Source organism: Ruditapes philippinarum, unplaced genomic scaffold, assembly GCF_026571515.1.
Source record: "Ruditapes philippinarum isolate M1 unplaced genomic scaffold, ASM2657151v2 ctg885_1_1_1_1, whole genome shotgun sequence".
NCBI lineage: Eukaryota > Metazoa > Mollusca > Bivalvia > Venerida > Veneridae > Ruditapes > Ruditapes philippinarum.
Window position 1 is genome coordinate 337,498 of NW_026857915.1, and position 22,030 is coordinate 359,527.

The following is a 22,030-nucleotide window of genomic DNA, read 5'->3' on the forward strand; positions in this document are numbered from 1 at the left end:
ATATGACATATAACATCCAATGAAAATATAAAGTTAACATTTTATTCCTTTTTTCTGAACAGGAAAAAAATCATAAAAATCTTGTTCAAGAATTCCTGTGTAGCACATTTGTTTGGTGGACCGAACAAACAAATATATTACACAAGAATTCCTGAACAGGATTTTTATGATTTTTTTTCTTCGGTCGAAAGAATAAAATGTCAATTTTGATATTTTCATTGGATGTAACATGTCTTTTTGATCTAATGAAAGGTGCTTTTGTACAGCAATTTTTGTTTCGATTGACCAACAAAACTATATTATATAAAAACAATTTTTATACATTGGACAAATACACAGGAATTCTTGAACAGGATTTTTTTTGTTCAGTCAAAGAATAAAATGTCAATTTTTATATTTTCTTTGAATGTAACATGTCTTTCTTATCTGATGAACTGGCTTTTATAAAGAAATTTTGTTTTAATCGACCGATAAGGATATCTTGTACAGGAACTTTTTATAAACGTAATGTGGCTGCACAAATATCTTACACATGAATTTTTTAACAGGATATTTTATCGCAAATTTTTAGTCCAGTCAACCGACAAATATCTTACGCAAGAATTCTTGAACAGAACATTTTATCATAATTATGCCCCCCCCCCCTTCAAAGAAGAGGGGGTATATTGTTTTGCTAATGTCGGTAGGTCGGTCTGTCCGTCGGTAGACCACATTATTTCTGCTGATTATCTTATCACAATGTCTTTATATTTCTCATACTGATTGGACATAACTAGTAGGTGATCCCTTTTGATTTTGGGTTCACTAGGTCAAAGGTCTAGGTCACCGGATGCTTAAATGTTACAAAGGTTTCTGCTCATTATCTTGATTACTATTTATCACAAAGTCTTCATGTTTCAGATATTGATTAATCATAACTATTAGATGGATCCTACTGATTTTGGGGTCACTAGGTCTAAGGTCAAGGTCACAGGGGCCTTAAATATTAGAATGATTTCCGCTTATTATATTGATTACTATTTATCAGAAAGTATTTCACATATTTATTGGTCATAACTAGTAGATGATTCTGATTCTGGGGTCCCTAGGCCAAAGGTCAAGGTCACAGGGACCTTGAAAGGTATTATGGTTTTGGCTTATTATCTTGAAAGCTAGTTATCACAAAGTTTTCATATTTCACACAGTGATATTTAATAACTAGTAGATAATCCCTATTGATTTTGGGTCATTAGTTCAAAGGTCAAGGTCACAGGGGCATTAAATGTCAAAATAAGTTCAACTAAATATCTTGAAAACTATTTATCACAAAGTCTTCATATATCACATATATTGGTCATAACTATTAGATGACCCCTATTGATTTTGGGGTAACTAGGTTAAAATTCACGGTCATAGTACCTTAAATGTCAGAATGGTTTCTGCTCATTATCATGAAAACTATTTATCACAAAATCTTCATATATCTCATATTGAATAGCCATATAAAGTAGATGACCCCTAAGGTCAAGGTCACAGGGGCCTTAAATGTAAATATTACCTTGACAACTTTTTAATTACAAAGTCTTCATATTTAACATATATATTAGTCATAATGGGGTCACTAGTTCAAAGGTCGAGCTCTTTATATGTCACATATTGATTGGTTATAACTAGTAGGTCATTATTGTTTTTTTTCCATAACTGAACACTTCCATGTACCCATTTATGGCAAGTTTCTATAACAAAATTACCATTAATGTGAGTCAAGGGCTAGGAAGGGGGCTTATGTGTCATTCAACATTTCTTTTCTTTTTTTGTTCAGTTGACCGAACAAATATCTGACACAGAAATTCTTGAACAGGATTTGTATCATTATTTTTTTCAATCCAAAGAATAAAATGTCAATTTTTATACTTCCATTTGATGTAAACTGTCTTTTTAGTATTATAAATGTCCTTTTATATAGCAATTTTGTTTTTATCGACTGACAAAAATGTCATGTACAGGAACTCTTATACAGGATTATTATCATATTTATTTTTGTTTGGCGACCAAACAAATATCTTACACAGGAATTTTAGAACAGGATTTACGATCCCAATTTTTTTGTTATATCTTTTACAGTAATTGTCGTACAGACATTTTCGTCCTAATGTTATGGTTTCGGTTGCCTGAATAAATATCTTACACAGGAATTCTTGAACATGATTATTATCATTTTTTGTTGTTGTTCTGTTAGAATAATAAAATGTCAAATTTTATATTTTAATTTGATATAATATTTCTTTCCGATCTTATGAAATGTGCTTTTGTAAAGCCATTTTAAATTTGATCGGCCGACAAAAATGTCTTATGCATGTATTCTTATACAGGATTTTTTTATTGTAATTAATTTTGTTTGGCAACCAAACAAATATCTGACAAAGCAATCTTTGAACAGGATTTTTCATCTTAAATATTTTGTTCGGTCAGTCCCCAACTTAAACAGAAATTATTGAATTTTTTATCATAATTTATTTGTTCTTTTGACCAGACAAATATTAGATGTAATATATGTCTTTTTGATCGAATAAAATGAGATTTTATAAAGCAATTTTGTTTTGATTGACTGACAAAAATGTCTTATACAAGAACTCTCATAAAAATTTTTTATCGTAATTGTTTTGATCGGTCAACCCGCAAATTTCTTGCGCAGGAATTCTTGAACATAATTTTTTATCGTATTTTTTTGTTTGGTCGACCAAACAAAAATATCTTACATAGCAATTTTTGAACAGGATTTTTCATCCGAAATATTTTGTTCAGTCAACTGAACAAATATCTTACACAGGAATTCTTTGACAGGATATTTTATCACAATTTTTTTTTGTTCGCTCCATCGAAGAAATATCTTACACAGCAATTCTTGAACAGAATTTTTAATCGTATTTTTTGTTTGGTCTACCAAACAATTTTTTTTTGTTGAGTCAGTTTTTGTTCTGTCAACAGACAAAAACCTTACATTCTTGAACAGATTTTTTATAGTATTTTTTTTTTGTTTTGTCGACCGAACAAATATCAAATATCTTTTTTTGGTTCAGAAAAAAAGAAAAAATTGTTAATTTTATATTTTCATTGGATTTTATATGTCTTTTTGATCTTTTGAAAGATGCTTCTATACAGCAATTTTGATTCGATCAACCGACAAAAATGTCTTATACAGGAACTCTTATACAGGCGTTTTAACATACTTTTTTTGGTGGAAACAAATATCTTATACAGGTACTTTCGAACAGGATTTTCCATCCTATTTTTTGTTTGTTTCACCGAACAACTATCCTACATAGAAATTTTAGGGTTTTTATTTTTTTTGTTCTGTCAAATGAATATAAGGTTAATTTTTATATTTTCATTGGATGTAACATTTTCTTTTAGATATTATGAAATGTGCTTTTGTTAAGCAATTTTTTTTCAATTGACTGACAAAAATGTCTCATATAGGAACACTTTTACAGGATTTTTATTGTAATTTTTTTGTTCGGTCAACGCAGGATTTCTATGATTTTTTTTTGTGTTTGCTCAGATAATCAAATGTTAATATATTTTTTACTATTTATTTTATACAGGAACTCTTGAACAGGTTTTCTTAACATTTTTGTTTTGTTGGGTCGACCAAAAAAAATGACAAAAAATTTATATTTTAATTAAATCAGGGACCAAAAGCATTTTTGTCATAGATTGGATGTAACATGATTTTTTCAATCTCATGAAATGTGCTTTTGTGTAGAAGTTTTGTTGGATTTATCGAACAAAACCGTAAATGTATTATACAGTAATTCTTATACAGATTTTTTATTGTTGTTTTTTCATTCGGTGTAACATTTATATTTTAAAAAATCTAAATTTATCACGCATATTAAAAATGTGCAACAATGGAGATGCTCGTGTGATTTCTTCTGTGAATGTTAACCTGTGTGTGCAGTTAAATTAAACAAGAATGTATCACAGGAACACAATGAATAAATAAATAAATTAATTAATTACTTAATATGAATATTAAGTTATATAAAAGTTTTGAATTTTAAACTTCCTGTCAGATTTGTTAAACAAAAAGGATAGGATTGAATTTTCCTATTACACCGTAATGGGGTATTTTTGCAGTTAAGCTGTTAATGGGTGATTTTCTTCAATTTCCTTGATGGGTTAATTCCGCCAATGGGAGGATTGCAAATTTCTTTTAATATGTTCCCTTAACACTTACAAGTTCACAAGTAAATAATAATCTAAACCTGTGAAAATATTTAGATTGTTTTTCCTCATACCGATTTTTAATCCCATTTCATGAAAATAAGGGTTTTAATCCGACTGGAGGTCCCATGGGACACGTCAAACCTAATGGGAGAATGGAAAAATCCTATGGAATGCCACACTTCGCATGCTTGCCCAGTGCTTAATTTTTGTGCTATCTATGTATAAACGGCCAATTACCGTCTATTTCCATCCAGATTACTGTAAGATTTAACTTTTTGTATTAAATATTTATTCCAGATTTGCAAACTTATTCCGCAGGTTGTTTCAATCAGTTTTAACTATAATTAATAACGGAATTTTTAATGACAGTTTTAGTCAGTTAAAAGTAAATCATGAAAAAAGCCAGTTTGATACATTATGAATGGAGAGGTTTCAATAAGTTTATATTTGCAGGTCCTTCAATACGCCAAGTTAGTGTTGTTGTGGTGTGCTACGCCTGAATCTTTAGTTCGACTTGACAAAAGTAGTCTTTCTAATGAAGAGAAAAAGTTCCTTGTTTACAAGTACTTCGAAGAACAATCACATGACAACTTCATACAATATATCAAATTCAAAATTGTGGAGGAACGATGTGAACAGATCTTCACACAGGTAATTATTTTTTATAGTAACACTTAGTTCATTTTTGTATTGAAGATTGGTTTATTCAAATTTGTAACATCGTGAGGTATTATAATTGGCATGCCATACTTTGTTGCTCCTAAAGTCTTCATTGTAACTGACAGAAATCCGGTCTTTCTGAGTAAAACCAGATGTATTCACCCATAAATAACTTTTAATCTTAATTGCAAAACAAACAAAAGGATCCACTGATGTTCAAAGTCTTAAAACAAAAAAAATGAACTTCTTAAATACATTAACTGTGGCATTTCAAACAGAAAGATAATTGACAAATATGCTCAAATTGAAAGTCGTATTTTGCGCTATTCTTAACCCGACTTTATTGGAAAATGTTGCAACACTTTTTAATGTTTGGTCATTTTTCACAATAAGAATAATTATTCTTGAAAAACAGAGTGAGGAAATTATTTTTATTATTGCATGCAAGTCATTGGTCTAGACTATGAACCTTAAATGTGTCCCGAGACGCGCAAGAAAACATCCCTTCCGGCACTCCTGTATTGGCAACCCACTAGCCCCTTTCAAGCATGAGGAACTCTCTAATTTTGGCTGTTCAGCTATCTTGTTTAAGACCTTAGTAGAGATGACAGTTCTCAAAGCCCCTGTGTCCGCAATAGTACTGGTACACCTTCTACTGAACCTTTGATGTACACACCAGTACTGATTCCCCTACACTGCTTCATTGTTGTCTTATCCTCTACGCCCCTTTGGCCACAAGAGCAGGTCCTTTGTAGTTTAAAGGTTGTCTCTCATCGACGAGTACTGATCCTCTACATTGTTTAGTGTCTATCATTGTCATCTATTTGACGGTTAGTCCTCTCTGGACAATTGCGAGCGAAATGTCCGAGTTTGCGACAATTAAAGCATTCTTTTTCACCTCTGCCTTGTCTGCGTGGATTGCTCTCAAGCTTTTTCAAAATGTCTAGAATAGATTCCAAGATTGTCTGCTGATTCTCATCATTTGTTGTATTTTCTGTCACATCCGGGTCTCATAGGTTATTTGAGAGCTTAAACAGAGGCTTAGTTTGATCACAATATACCTCGTTTATGTCTTCTACTGACTCCTCTTTATCTGTTTCTGACCTTGTTTCACCTGTCCATCTGATGCTTTCTTTAGACCTCTGTTCCCTGATATTTCGTGTGTGAATATAGTTCACTAACTGGAACACTGCATCGTCTATGGTTTCAGGTTCCTTGTTACACTCGACCTCGATCCGAATGTTGTCATCTCTTAAGCCATCTGAGAAACGCCTGACCAAGTCTTCATCCCTTGTCTTTCGGTCTCGGAAACCATGTGCCTTATCATACAGCACTTTCAACTCTGCTGCATACTCCTCTGCTGTTTGGCCTATCTTTTGAGATCTCCTTCTGAGCCGTGAGGCATACAGTTTAGGAGATTTTTTGACCCTGTATCGGTTGTTCATCTCGGTTTTCAGCATGTTGTAGTTTCGGAATGATGCTGGGGGTTATTGTGAAAAAACAAACTATGCAGCTTGACCTTCTATTCTTGGCAGAATCTGGTCAAGCATATCGCTCTCATCCCATCTCATTCTCTCAGCAATTGTCTCGAAGCAAGTTATCCAAACTGCCCAATTTTCTTTCCCAGTAAAAGATGGAATTTTCACATGACTGGCATCTCTGGGGGTTCTGAATGTATGGACAGGTGGTAGGTCACTGTAAATATGACCTCTGTTGTACTTAAAATCTGGCTTATCTTAGTAACATCTATTGCACATGTAGACTTTATGGGGGTCATACAAATACTGGCTACTATAGTGATAGGGGCCATCTCTGTACCTTTGTTTGTTTTGTCTGTGTGATCACAGGAACTTGAAATTCTATCAATATTAATGATAATATCCAAAATATACCCCCTATACAGTATAATAGTATATAGGGGGTATATTTGGATATTATCATTAATATTGGTTATTTGATAGAATTTCAAGTTCCTGTGGTGTGATTGCCAACTCTAATATATGACTGCATAGCTGATCGAGCTGGTACTTGAGCAGAATTTGAATATGACCTATGACCTCACAAGTTTTGCTGGTTTGGCTGGGCGTTGTCTCCACAGCATTGTTTAGTCTCATATGGTCTGGGCCTGAAGGGCTCTGCATCAGGTGACAACTGTCTGTTTCTATAACTCTGAGTATTGATTTCATCCATTGTTGTTTCTACGATTCTTGAAGCCTGCTCCGGCTGCTTGAGCTTTTGAAGCTCCTTCACCACATTTTTAAAATAACAGACAACCCACTCACAATCTCTGTCATTTTGCAAATAGCTTTTTCGCTACCATTGCTTTGTGTGTCAGATGAATAAGATCTATTACTTATTACTGACATGAGCTCTGACCTTTCCTCAGGTTTCCTTACTTCCTGGTATTCCTTTACCTCGTGCCCTTCATCGGGACTGAAGGCGATTATACCCTCACTATCCGCTGCCACTGGGTTGCTCATGTCGGTAGTTAAGCTTTTTAAGTTAATTTATTGGTATGGCAACAGGAGTTTAGCCATAGGAACAAGGGGGTATTGTAGAGTCCTACAAGTTAATGTTATGTATACTTACCTTTGACTGACACTTTGGCATTTAGGTATATTTCATTAATTCTTGACAAACATGTTTGGTGATATAACCAGCTATAAAACACAAGATGAGGCATGTTTCGCTTTAGAATGACAAAACATTCACTCATACAAGTAGCTTAGAAACTAGTTTTGCCTGTACATGCTTGTGGAAATCCTTGTTGATCCTTGATTTCAGTTGAACTGTATCCGAATTTTCCGGACATGTATATTTTAAACTGTTTGTTTATTTCCTTGCGTAAATCCTTTAACGTTTTGCCAAAGTGTTATTGCAATAGTGCAATGTAAACACATTACACTAACTTTACATGGACGCCATGTTGTTTGCAATGCAGTGTGGTATTTGTTTTTGGTAACTAAGTGCAGTTGAACCTAGGTACTGTAGAAAATCGATAATTTAAACCTGTCTAAGGTACATGGCACTGTTATTTAGTTTGTACTTTAAACCAGTAATGTAGACCTTGCCGAGATGGCCATATTTTCTTGTTAATCAGTCCTTGTAAGTTTTTTAAGACTGCAACCAATTTGATGGGTGCTCAACCATTTCTTTTGGTGCACTTTGGTTGGAAGCAGACTATTTTTCAGGTGCATTTACCTGCAACCATTTTCTGGGGTGATCAGTCAGTTTTTAGGTTGCACTTTGGTTGCGGCTGCAGATTTAGTACAAATAGGCTGGGATTGCCGCTTTTCGAGGAGTCAGCTAAGAGTAAGCGGGCTATTTTATCTAGATAGACAATTTTATTCACTTAAAAGTTTTGATAAACTGTTTCATTTATAACAAATATTTATACATATTTTATAATTGTCAGTGATAAACATTTCTGCTATTTTTGTCACGGTTCACTGGTGCGCTATTTTGTTTTCGCGCGTATTCTTATCTGTGGGAAGCTATAAAATAAGAAGGTTTACAATTAGGAAAGCATTGTGAATTATTTAAGTTTTAAGGCCACAGTTATTAAGAATTGTTAACACAAGGTTTAAGTGATATTTCTGATGCAAAGCAACTAGTTATATTCATAATAAGTACATTTGGTAATATATGATATTTGAAGAGTAAATTTCTCTTGTGTGAATTGCATGATTACATTATTAATTGAGTTTTTCTTGTGTGACTTGCATGATTACATTATTAATTGAATTTCTCTTGTGTGAATTGCACGATTGCATTTTCAATCTGTGAAGAACATTAAGAATTGGTATTAATGCGTTAGAAATATTTCATATTTTATTGTTGATCTATAATCGTTGAGCTTAGTGCTTTATTGAAAGTTATAAACTTAACAACGACTTTCTCCTTTGTGATGTTTTACTATAAATAATATGTATAGTTTAATATTTATAACCCAATATATATTCAACGTAGCAGCAGCAGTGTCACATGTCAAAATCGTGACATACTTTAATAAGCCTTAAAATCAAGACTCAGTATTTATTCGACTAAGTTAGCAACTTCACGTGCCCAGATTGTGACATATTTTACATATTTTATTTTTGTACATGTAAGGAATCACGATCTTGTCAAACAATATCGGTGAACTCCGTTTAAATATTTTTGACTGATTTTTTTTCGCATATCCTCCTGCAATCTCATTCAAAACGTCATCAAATCATGTTGTAATGAAGAAATATTTACTCATATTAAACTCAGATATTTTGCCATGTTTCCAATTCGAAAGAGAAAATTCCCGATTCAAGTGAAAAACATGAAGAACTAAAAAGGATAAAGTAATTGTGAATTTTGTGACATTTAATTGACCTGTACTAAAGCAAATTGTATTTTTGAATTCCAGATAATGGATTGAAGTTATAACAAAAAGTTGAATGAACCAACTGTTTAATAGGTTTATTTGATATATTACAATGATATATTACAGTGCGAGTTTTCTGAATTTTGTGCAAAATAGCATGAAAATTCCCAACGCTGGCAACACCAAAATGCGAATAAAATCCCTGTCATGCGCAGTGCTCATGAAATTTGTCAAATAAAACAAGAATTAACAGTAATATGAAAATTCTGTAACTTACTAACTATTCTTACAATTTTACAAGGCCAGTACTAATCTATTTTTTTTACCAACAGATGAAGACTTTTATATTCCAAATGCCTATATTTAGATGCGTGGTATGGTAATTTTCTTATGTATTTTCTGTCTGTATTAAGACCAAGGCAAGGGTAAAAATGTAAAATATCACATGGTGATTTTAATTGCTTACTGTTTTGTGATGGTGATTTAAACATGCAAAATCTCAATATGTATATTATTCTTATTGTTACTATACGCCTAGAAAGAGCATTTGGATAATAAGCAAAATTAGCAGTAAAGCTGGATAATGAATAGAGGAGCTAAAATTGCCATTGTGACATAGAATTTCATTCCCGAGGACCTCACACACTATCTACAATAAAAAAAAAGAGATTTGATAGCTGATGACTTTTATGTTTTACAGATAACAACACATTCCAAACTGATGGCAGGTGTTCACAAGAAAGAAATCAGTAAAGCCTGTGGAATACGTGTAGACAGAATACTGCTATTGGAAACTTTGTCATCCTTTGATACAGAACAACAGTTCAGTAACAGAATTCAGTAAGTACATTTTGATAACAAATTCGAATAAAAAAGTAATTCAAGTACTGGTACACTTTTCATATACAGGTAGGTATGATGCATGGTTGTTTTATTAGGGTTTCATCGGTATTTCTTCATTTCTCTTTAAAATATATACTAATATTTTCACATATAAATGTTAATGAAGGAAATAATGATGATATGGTGTAAAAAGTCATTCCATTATACATCAGTAATGCTTGAAAAAATAAGTTAGGATTGCTTAGACATTGATTCATTTCTTTAGTCAAAAAATACATGTATACTTAAGATGATTGGAATATCACAAGCTGACCATTTTTTTCCATATTTTAGGCAACACATTCAAACTCCAGGAAAAGAGCCAAGTCTTATGGTGATACAGTGTGACTCTGGTGATGTGAACGCCAATCTGATTGCGTGTGCTCGTTACTGTGTCATGGATGAGTATGAAAAGATGCGCGGGGAACTACAAGCGCCTGTGCATGTTGTATTTATTGTACAGCTCCCTCGAGGGGCCTCATTTACAGGATTTCAGGTAAGTTTTTAAATTTTTAAATGTTTTGACCTATACCTATTTAGGCATCATTTGTCCATAACTAATAATAGTATGTGTAATTAACAGGTGTTAAGAGGGGTTTTAATAATGCAATTTCAGGTAATCCAATAGACATGTATTGCAATATGTAAATTATTGGTATCTGAACGATGTAATTAAGCCTACTGCTTAGTCTGTAAGACATACTTCATTTACTTGATTTGGATTTTTTTAAATTTTGTTGAATGAATATCGTCATATTAATGTTTTCTGTATGATTGAACATATAGATTGCTATCACACGAGTCTTGAGCAATATGTTTTATTATTTTCTTTTAACACACATATTATAACATAGTATCTCAATCTATTCAGTGTGGAGTTTGGCAATCAGTACATATAGATGACTTGTACACAGCTGATATGAACATGCCAAAATTGAGAGATATGCAAGACAAGTCAGTGGCCAAAATATTCAGTGATGCAGTAACAGGCGGTGTTGCAATGGAAACTGAAGACACAATGGAGAGAGAGAAGTGAATAGTTTTTTGTACAGTTTTTTAGGGTGAAATACAAAAGGATGTGTCAGTTAATATACTAATAAAGTATTTTGTAAGATAAGAATATTAAAATACAATTGAATACCTATCTGTATTAGTGTCAGAATTTGTGTCATAATTTGTTTCATAATTTGTGTCACAGAAACAAGCTGAAGGCGTCTTATGTTATTGGACAAGATTCACGTTTTCAAATGATCTCTCTTTGTCGTAAAGTCAGATCTGTAATGTGTCACTTTTGTCATATGTTTTTTTTTAATTACTGAAATACTTAATGCATGGTGACTTATAATCCAAAGAAATGGAAAGAGGGTTTGTTTGAAAATTTATGATAATTTACAAATCTGTATTAGTGTCAGAATTTGTGTTATAATTTGTTTCATAATTTGTGTCATAGGAACAAGCTGAAGGCGTCTTATGTTATTGGACAAGATTCACGTTTTCAAACGATCTATCTTTGTCGTAAAGTCAGATCTGTAATGGATCACTTTTGTCATATGTTTTTATTTAATTACTGAAATACTTAATGCATGGTGACTTATAATCCAAACAAATGGAAGAGGGTTTGTTTGGAAATTATGATAATTTACAAATATTACAGTTTTAATTTGCTCGAAGAAATTTCGGGAGGTATAATAGTATGTTGATGCGCGTCTGTCCTCGAATATTTATATATGTAATATCTATGCATAATTATGTTTAAGCTGATTTTCTCTACATTCAACGTAAATTGAATGTGTAGCATCCCTTTTTAAGCAATTATCAGTAAGATTATTCGTTTCTGGAAGAAAACTTTAAAAGGCATATTTCGTCCATGAAACATTCTTTTAAATTTATCGTTGGGCGTATTTTACGGAGCTCTTGTTTATTATTGAATTTGAATCACAATAAGTTTTAAAGACAGTTTAAAGGATGTTATTTAATTGATATTTCATGCTTTTATTAAATATTTGATAGACAACGGTTGTTTCTTTAAGTGTTGAAGTTATAGAAGATATGGAATTGAGCGGAAATGAAGCAGGAAATTTTTCTCCCAGACCAGGTTCTAGTAAAGGTAATGATTGGATGAGGATGGAAACAGAAGAAGTGTTAGGTAATAAATTTGGTATTGGGAAACCCCTACAGTTACATGATGTCCTTTTTGACCTCAAACATGTTGGAACACATCGCACCAGTCCAAGAGGATATGGACAAAACAGACAAAATGTTGAAGGTTTAGTATTAGCCTGTGTGCAGGCAGCGTTGTCAATGGTTAAAGATAAAGAGGAAAATACAAGTAAAGAAACAGACAGAGTGGCCCTAGTACTGAAATTGATGTATCAAGATCAAGATGAAGGTAATTTTACTACTTTCAAAAAATGTTTATCATTTTAAGCTCACCTGTCACAAAGTGACAGGGTGAGCTTTTGTGATCGCTTTTCGTCCGGCGTCCGTCCGTCCGTCGTCCGTCCGTAAACTTTTACTTTAAATGAAATCTCCTCATAAACCAATAAGCCAATTTCATCCAAACATCACAGGAATGTTCCTTTGGTGGTCACCTTTAAAAATTGTTCAAAGAATTTAATTCCATGCAGAACTCTGGTTGCCATGGCAACCGAAAGAAAAAACTTTAAATATCTTCTTTTAAAGAACCCAAAGAGCTAGAGCTAAGATATTTAGCATGAAATATGTTCTAATGGGTGTCTACCAAGTTTGTTCAAATAAAAGCCCTGGGGTCAAAATTGGCCCCGCCCCGGGGGGTCATTGATTTTCCCCATATGCATATAGTAAAAACTTAAAAATCTTCTTTTTAAGAACTCAAAGAGCTATGGCTAAGATATTGAGCATCAAACATGTTCTAATAGTTGTCTACCAAGTTTGTTCAAATAAAAGCCCTGGGGGCAAAATTGGCCCCGCCCCAGGGGGTCATTGATTTTCCCGATATGCATATAGTAAAAACTTAAAAAATCTTCTTTTAAAGAACCAAAAGAGTTAGAGCTAAGATATTTAGCATGAAACATGTTCTAATAAGTGTCTACCAAGTTTGTTCAAATAAAAGCCCTGGGGTCAAAATTGGCCCCGCCCCGGGGTCATTGATTTTCCCTATATGCATAAAGTAAAAACTTAAAAAATCTTCTTTTAAAGAACTCAAAGAGCTATGGCTAAGATATTTAGCATGAAACATGTTCTAATAGGTGTCTACCAAGTTTGTTCAAATAAAAGCCCTGGGGTCAAAATTGGTACCGCCCCGGGGGTCATTGATTTTCCTTATATGTGTATAGCAAAAACTTAAAAATCTTCTTTGAAAAAAACCCAAATAGCTAGAGTTAAGATATTAAGCATGAAACACCTTTTAGTGAGTGTCTACAAAGTTTGTTCAAATAAAAGCCCTGGGGTCAAAATTGGCCCCGCCCCGAGGGTCATTGATTGTCTTTATATGTGTATAGCAAAAACTTAAAATCTTCTTTGAAAAAACCCAAATAGCTAGAGTTTAGATATTAAGCATGAAACATCTTCTAGTAAGTGTCTACAAAGTTTGTTCAAATAAAAGCCCTGGCCCGGCCCCAGGGGTGTCATTGTTTTTAACTATATGTGTATAGTAAAAATCTTCTTTTAAAAAGCCCAATGAGCTAGAGCTTAGATGTTTAGCATGAAACATCTTCTTATGGGTGTCTACCAAGTTTGTGCAAATAAAAGCCCTTGGGTTAAATTGGCCCTGCAACGTTGGGGGGGGGGGGGGTTGGGGGCCTATATACAGGTGAGCTGCCTCAGGGCCATCGTGGCCCTCTTGTTATTATAATCAACGTAGCTCTCGTAAATGAGATTCACTTATATTTTAGCCTCTACTTTTGTTATATGAACCTTCATTTATGTTGCTAAATATTTTATTTTATATATACTTTGTAAATACCTTGCACGGTAAAAAAATTATAGTGATCAGGGCGAGTGCTTTGCAGGACGAGCTTTAAGGTGAAAAAGAGAAGGCCGCCATTGCCTTGCCCACTAGGGGCTTGTAAGACCAATTGTATGACCCTATTAATTTCGAGGGGAAACGGTTACCTGAAAGCATGTTCCGTCACTAACTAGAGAGCACTTTAGCTCTCAGGCCTAGGATATAATGTTGATGATGGTCATGACTTGTGGATGACCAGTATTGATTTCGAGCATAAAGTACTGCGTTAATTGAACGCTGCCTTTCCTTGTTCTTGTTTATCATATTTCATAGAATTGACAACTTTACAGTTTTAAGATTTAGTATGGAGGTTGGTCAAGACAAGTAGATCACCCCTATTGCTTTGAGGTAAAAAGGTTACCCAAGAGCTTGTCTGATCAATAATAAATTAAAGTTTTGGCCTCCAGTCCTACTATTGGAAGGTTATTGATATTGAGGTCAGCATCATCATGGTCTTAACCACCTTATGATTGTCAGAGAGCGCTTTAGTAGAGTACAAAGGCCCATATTGATTTATGTCAATAAGTCAAATGTCCAAGTCACCATTGCCCACTAAAAGGTTTTCTGACCAGTTACCAAAGAAATACCTTTGCTTATGCATTATATTTGGCATTGAGGATGCTCTTGACTAGGAGATCTTCCAAAATCTTATGACGTCAAAGTGATTGAGAATATCATGACAAATGAAATATTTGCCGAATCAATGGCAAGAGTGTTATCAACTAGTTTTGAAGTTATGATATTATTTTATATTTACATACATATATGTCTTTGTAATATATCACTTGATTTAAGATATGCAAAGGTTTTTACATATACATCTCTGACACCAAATGAAGTGGCGTGATAAGTGAACTATGGACACAATGCTAGTTTGTACTTTTTAAACAAAACATTAGTTTGCTAGCTGATAACTTAATGTTTGTTATGCAGGTATATATAGTCAAAATGATATATGTCTTGTTTGTTTTAAATCATTTTAAGGCCAAGCTTCTTTCCTACACGGAATTTGCTGTCTAATTGCCAAGCTTCTGGAAGAAAAGGAATCGAGGACTCATATTGCCTACATGGCAAAAAATTGGCTGATAAATGAGGCGGCCTCCAAAGAAAACATCAACAAAGCTGGAACTTTTAGGTTTATTAACATTTTCTTTAGATATAATATGCTAAAAAGTTCAGAATTAAGATGAATAGAAAATATAATCTATATTTCAAACTTGAATAGAAAAGTATGAAACTTGTCACAGTATAATATATAGTTTCGATTCTTTTTTAAGATTTAAGTCAAACTGTACCAATATACAGGTATTAGAATCATTGTTTGTAAATTCAATCTTTTTTTTTATTTTAGACGCTCATGTATACAAACCTTGGAGACTAAAGTTGCTCCAATTTTAGCTGGCATCATTGCCTATTTGGACACTAATGATAACATCAAAATACTGCAAGAAGACTGTGATTGGAAACAAAAACTGTTTTTGACCATTCTTAACACAGTTGATGCCATCAGTCTGAAGGTATTATAATTGGTTTATTATAAGGTTTATGCCTAAATGTGTTTCCATCTTGTATGCAGTGTGTGTTCTTTAAAAAAAAACATGTAAAGCATTAATTTAAATTGTTTCTTTGTTTTATTTTAATCAACCAACTAAAATACAGTTAGCCTATATTTTCCTCTACTCTATGTACAGTAAATAATCGAAACCTTTTCTGCACGTAGGGCAAGATTTAATAATAAAATATCATTTGTTGTTGATTTTATTTTTTTGTTTTTTTATTAACTGTTAATTTTAACTTTTCTGGAACCAAAAGTGATTAACCTTTGCCCCCTGAAAAAGCCAGGTAATCCTGCACATTAGTGCCGTCTGACCAGGCTGTGTACTGTTGGTAGCCCTATTATTGTTATTTGATATATCCTTTCAGTTCAAATGTCCAGCAAAGCAAATCACTTATACACCACAAAATCAGCTGGTAAAGAGTTTACTTCATAAGACCAGATATATAAGAGACATTTTATGAAAACTGTAACTTTTTAAAATTCATTTTACAGTTTGCAGATTTACAATCACCAACAAGAAAGAGTGATCTTCAAGAGGTAGTTGTTATGACAACTGGATGTGAAGGTCACCTTTTCAGTGCAAGAATGCCATTTTCTTGGCTTCTTATAAATAAGATCAATGATCTCTTGAAATTACCTCTTCCAGTGGCAGATTCAAATGAGCATGATGGTAAGATCTAAAGAGGTCAAAACCTAAACATATTTACATTATTTATACATTTTGTTTATTTAAGTTTAGTGTTTTGTTTTCAACAAAAGAATGTAAATGACACATGTCAATGTTTATATCAAATACAGAACACATGTATGCAATTTCTAATAAACTCCACGGCTACATTTTTATCCTCTAATTTTATCTTTTCTTAATTTTCTTGAATTTAAGAGAAAGCCTATCAAGAATAGATCATGTCAATGCCAAATTCAATGTTTTTGTTTAATAAATATAAATTTTAGCTTGCTAATATAAATAAGGTAATTGCATTATTAAAATAAAATAATAAATGTTACAGAAGATGAGGACATTATTAAAAGCGCAGAATTTTCGGTAAACATCTTGAGTGAACAAGCCATAGGGAAGGTTTTAAGCTGTATTAATCAACAAGAAGCACTAACAGATGCTTTGCAAGAATATTTACATGACTTTGTTCACACAATGTATCACGCTGCATCTGGGCAAGAACATCAGGTAAATGTTTATTAATATTTTGCAAGCAAAATAAATTGTTGGTATTAAATTTCATTTCATTAATAAAAAAAAACATGCCACATAGACCGATATCTTTATTCAAATAGTTTGACAGGGAGAAAAAAAACAAAGACAGAGTAAAAGTTGTTCCTTTTTTGTCATAATGCCAGTTCTTCTCCAACAAAAACCTGTATGATTTCTAATTTTGAGAACTTGTTTAAGCTATATTTAGCGAATCAAGATAAATTAAGTATTGCAATGATGTTGATCTACAAAATGTTTAAAGGGAGACACAGGCAAAATTTTCATTTTCTTAGTTTTGAATTTTTCATTCATTATTCTGTAAATGCCCTCAAAATGAATATATTAGACAGTCAAAGGAACAAAACTTTTCTCCATATAAAGAATAAACTGGTGGTTTCCTAACTTGACCCGCGTGGGTCAAGTTAGAGCGTTAGCATTTCACAATAGTTGTCAAAGTGAACTCTGGAAACGTTACAGAACATGTCAAATGAATGACTTAGGCTTGTTTCAATCATACAATATCCACAATATTTGTTATTATAACTTCAAGGGTTTGTTCAAGTCACCTGACTTGGGGCGTCCGTGGCCGAGTGGTTAAGGTAGTTGACTTCAAACCACTTGCCCCTCACCTCTGTGGGTTCGAATCCCGACTGGGACTTTGGATTCTTTCATGTGAGGAAGCTATCCAGCTAGCTTACGGAACGTCGGTGGTTCTACTCCGGTACCCTTTCGTGCCTGAAATAATGCACGGAAGGGCACCTGAGGTCTTCCTCCACCAGTAAAGCTGGAACGTCGCGATATGACCTACTGTGTCGATGTGACGTAAAACCCAAATCAAACAAAAAATCACCTGACTTGTTTTAAAACTACGTGTATTTGGTGATTCTATTGGCGTCTGAATATTGTTCAGCATATATAGATATATTTACGCTTCAAACCCAAAATATATAGAATTTGAACAAAAAATTCATGCTGAAACTTCATGAAAAGTCATTTTAGCGTGATTTGAGTACATAAGATCATTTTAATATTTTTGTCATTATTTTGCCTGAATATCCCTTTAAAGTTGATATACAACTCTGTAATTATTGGACATTGTCATCCATAAACTGGCTTGAACAAACCGATTTGGAAACATTTCCGATTTTCTCTAGTTGTTTTTTAAAATTTAAGACTCCCTATTTTTACCATTTTTAATCAGCATTAAATTTATATCATTTAAATTTAAAGTTTATGCCAAAATTTAAGTCAAGATTTTGTTTAATAATTGAAGGTAAACAAAAAATTATGGTTGAATTTCTTTACTTTTCTTTTTTAGTTGGTATGTCAGTCAGTGTTGTATTTAACCACTCAAATGGCAAATACCTTATCAGAGAACTCCCTGCTACATAGTTTAGTGACTGTGCATATTGCCTACCAGAAACTTGCATCTAGACTGACCTACTTTAGGGCGATGAACAGTGTATGGCCAGAATGCAGTTCCACTATTGTAGACTTGAAAGCCAGCAAACCTGACCATTTTATGTTCAAGGAACAAGAATTTGTAAGTTAACTTTGTATTGTCTCCAAGCTTCTATTTTTGTGTCTTTACTTCATTAAACAAGTAAGCATTGCGATCAAAGGCGAAGCCAAAATATATTTCTAGATGAAAAGTATTTACTATTTTGCACTAGTGTCAGTGTCCACGTCATCTTGAACTGAAGAAACAACAAAATCAAATTTTACCGTAATATGTGGGCTGTAACTTATTTGGACTTTGCACTTTAATTTTAAATAGTATCATTTATAAATGGATAGACAAAAAATTATTGCTGACTAATAAACAGTCCAGATTGAGATAAGACTAAATGGATATGAAGACTGACCTTGATTGCAAGTTTGACCCAGTTTTCACAAAATGTATTGCAGTTTAAGGATAATTATATAATTACGAGGAATATAAACCGAGCCATTTTGTTCTGTTAGTAATGGTAAACAAGTTAATTTAAGAACCCTTGCACCTGTTCACTCAAGTGTTCTATGAAGCAATGTAAGTTTCTTATAGCATTCAACAGCAAACACACAAAACATTTTCTTATACATTTATTATCCCCCGCCGAAAAATTTTGGCGGAGGATATAGAAATAGTCTCCGTCCGTCCGTCCTTCCGTCCGTCCGTCCGTCCTTCCGTCCGACATTTTTGTCCGGAGCATATCTCTAAAAGTATTTGAGTTATCAACTTGAAACCTTATAGGTGGATAGACCTCATTGAGGAGGAGTGCAGTGCACAAGAATGATAACTCTACCTTGCATGATTTTTGAGTTATTGCCCTTTGTTATTTTTCAAAATTGATTTTTGTCCAGAGCATAACTCCAAAAGCCTATGAGATATTAACATGAAACTTCATAGGTGCATAGATCTCACTCAGGAGGTATGCACTGCACAAGAATGATAACTCTACCTTTCATAATTTTTGAGTTATTGCCCTTTGTTATTTTTCATACCTAATTTTTCAACTGAGTTGAGCATAACTCAAAAAGTGTTTGAGATATCAACATGAAATGTCATAGGTGGATAGATCTTATTGAGGAGGAATGTTGTGCGCAAGAATGATAACTCTTCCCTATACAATTTTTGAGTTATTGCCCTTTTTTTCATGCTATTTTGTCCAGAGCTTATCTCAAAAAGTATTTGAGTTATCAACTTGAAACTTCAAAGGTGGATGGATCTCATTGAGGAGGAGTGCAGTGCTTAAAAATGATAACTCTATCCTGCATTATTTTTGAGTTATTGCCCTTTGTTATTTTTCAAAATTGATTTTTTTCCAGAGCATAACTCAAAAAGCCTTTGAGATATCAAGATGAAACTTCATAGGTGCATAGATCTCACTCAGGAGGTGTGCACTGCACAAGAATGATAACTCTACCTTTTATAATTTTTGAGTTATTGCCCTTTGTTCTTTTTCATACTTAATTTTTCAATTCAATTTTTTTCTCAAAAAGTATTTGAGGTATCAACTTGAAACTTCATAGGTGGATAGATTTTACTGAGGAGGGATGCAGCACACAAGAATGATAACCTACCCTGCATTATTTTTCAGTAATTGCCCTTTGTTATTTTCAGCCATCAGTTTTCACATAGGTTTCAAATCTGTAATCACTATAGCCATCAGTTTTCATTACCAAAAGACCTCTTAAAATAGAATTATTCTGTTCTACTACATATACATTCTTCCAATGAGCAAACACATTCGGCGGGGGGTGGCCATGTTGACATGGCTCTTGTTTCATATTTAAAACTACCCATGTGACTGTAAGTTAACTTCCTTAATCTTGGTCAAAGGTGAGGAAAAGTAAAAACAAGTTAGAAAATACTGATGCATAAATACTTACTACTGCGATCATTATTTTGATGTATCATTGTATGATTTATCAACCAATTTAAAAGCTCTTGGTCAAGATCTTGAAATCAATTATTTACAGAAAATATGTGTTCACAAACAGGGAAATACTAACAAAAGCGCAAAAGATATAAAGTTGTGTTTAATAATCCATTTTACATCAATCCATACCTTACCAAAAGAAGTTTGACATAACAGTATACATAACAAAACAATAAACAATGCATAACACAAAAAAAAGTATTAACAGTGAAGATAAGAAAAACTTAATCCAAGATAAATGACAACAAATGGCAATACCAGTTTATTCCACTAAAATAGACATCAATGTAGTCACCAACAATATTAAGAGTCCGGCTTTTGTATTACCAATAAAGCGAAAGTAAGCGGTTAAACTGAGCCCATCATTTCATAAAAATGAATACAAAATGCACATGCTTTTCAAATAAAGTTATTAAGTACAAATATAACAACATATTTGATTACTTGATTTATCAAGAATGAATAGGAAAACACAACAAGACACACTGTTAATAATAAAAGCTCCTACCATGTGCGATAAAAATGGTGTTTCATAAGAGACGAAGCTGAGTCACTGACGTTGCCAATTAAAATATAATAAGATATTGAAAAATCATACAAGATGTCTATTATAATAATTGTCATAGAAATAATAAAGACTTTTTAGCTCACCTGAGCATGCTCAGGGTGAGCTTTTAGGATCGATGATTGTCCGTCGTCCGTCCGTCGTCCGTCGGCCGTCGTCCGTTCTTATTTAGTTGTTAACACTCTAGCGGTTGCATGTTTGCCTCAATCATCATCAAACTTGGTCAGGATGCTTATCTAGTTGATAGCTTGGATGAGTTCGAACATGGGTCATCTCGGATGAGAAACTAGGTCACAAGAGCTAAAAATAGAAAAACCTTGTTAACACTCTAGAGGTCACATTTTTGCCTTAATCATCATCAAACTTGGTCAGGATGTTTGTCTAGGTGATAGCTCAGATGAGTTCGAACATGGGTCATCTCGGATGAAAAAGTAGGTCACCGGAGCTAAAAATAGAAAAACCTTGTTAACACTCTAGCGGTCACATTTTTGCATCAATCATCATCAAACTTGGTCAAGATGCTTGTCTAGGTGATAGCTCGGATGAGTTTGAACATGGCTCATCTCGGATGAAAAAGTAGGTCACCGGAGCTAAAAATAGAAAAACCTTGTTAACACTCTAGCGGTCACATTTTTGCATCAATCATCATCAAACTTGGTCAGGATGCTTATCTAGTTGATAGCTCGGATGAGTTCGAACATGGGTCACCTCGGATGAAAAAGTAGGTCACCGGAGCTAAAAAAAGAAAAACCTTGTTAACACTCTAGCGGTCACATTTTTGCATCAATCATCATCAAACTTGGTCAAGATGCTTGTCTAGGTGAAAGCTCGGATGAGTTTGAACATGGGTCATCTCGATTGAAAAAGTAGGTCATTGGAGCTAAAAATAGAAAAACCATGTTAACACTCTAGCGGTCACATTTTTGCATCAATCATCATCAAACTTGGTCAAGATGCTTGTCAAGGTGATACCTCGGATGAGTTCGAACATGGGTCATCTCGGATGAAAAAGTAGGTCACCGGAGCTAAAAATAGAAAAACCTTGTGAACACTCTAGCGGTCACATTTTTGCATCAGTCATCATCAAACTTCGTCAAGATGCTTGTCTAGGTGAAAGCTCGGATGAGTTCGAACATTTGTCATATCGGATGAAAAACTAGGTCACCGGAGCTAAAGATAGAAAAA

The 22,030-nt window shown here is 33.5% G+C and overlaps 1 protein-coding gene across 1 annotated transcript in view; it reads left to right on the top strand.

Moving 5' to 3' along the window:
- The window catches only part of LOC132751499 (E3 ubiquitin-protein ligase rnf213-alpha-like), a gene marked incomplete at its 3' end in the record, with an annotated part of 150,663 nt that extends 132,262 nt beyond the window's left edge, over positions 1–18,401 (top strand). Inside the window, exons 57-66 of the mRNA XM_060741665.1 lie at positions 4,663–4,860; positions 9,924–10,063; positions 10,400–10,601; positions 10,977–11,137; positions 12,136–12,494; positions 15,075–15,225; positions 15,442–15,607; positions 16,141–16,318; positions 16,659–16,834; positions 18,177–18,401. Coding sequence (XP_060597648.1) covers positions 4,663–4,860; positions 9,924–10,063; positions 10,400–10,601; positions 10,977–11,137; positions 12,136–12,494; positions 15,075–15,225; positions 15,442–15,607; positions 16,141–16,318; positions 16,659–16,834; positions 18,177–18,401 — 1,956 coding nt within the window. The remainder of the gene's footprint in view (positions 1–4,662; positions 4,861–9,923; positions 10,064–10,399; positions 10,602–10,976; positions 11,138–12,135; positions 12,495–15,074; positions 15,226–15,441; positions 15,608–16,140; positions 16,319–16,658; positions 16,835–18,176) is intronic.
- Between the last annotated feature and the right edge of the window lie 3,629 nt (positions 18,402–22,030).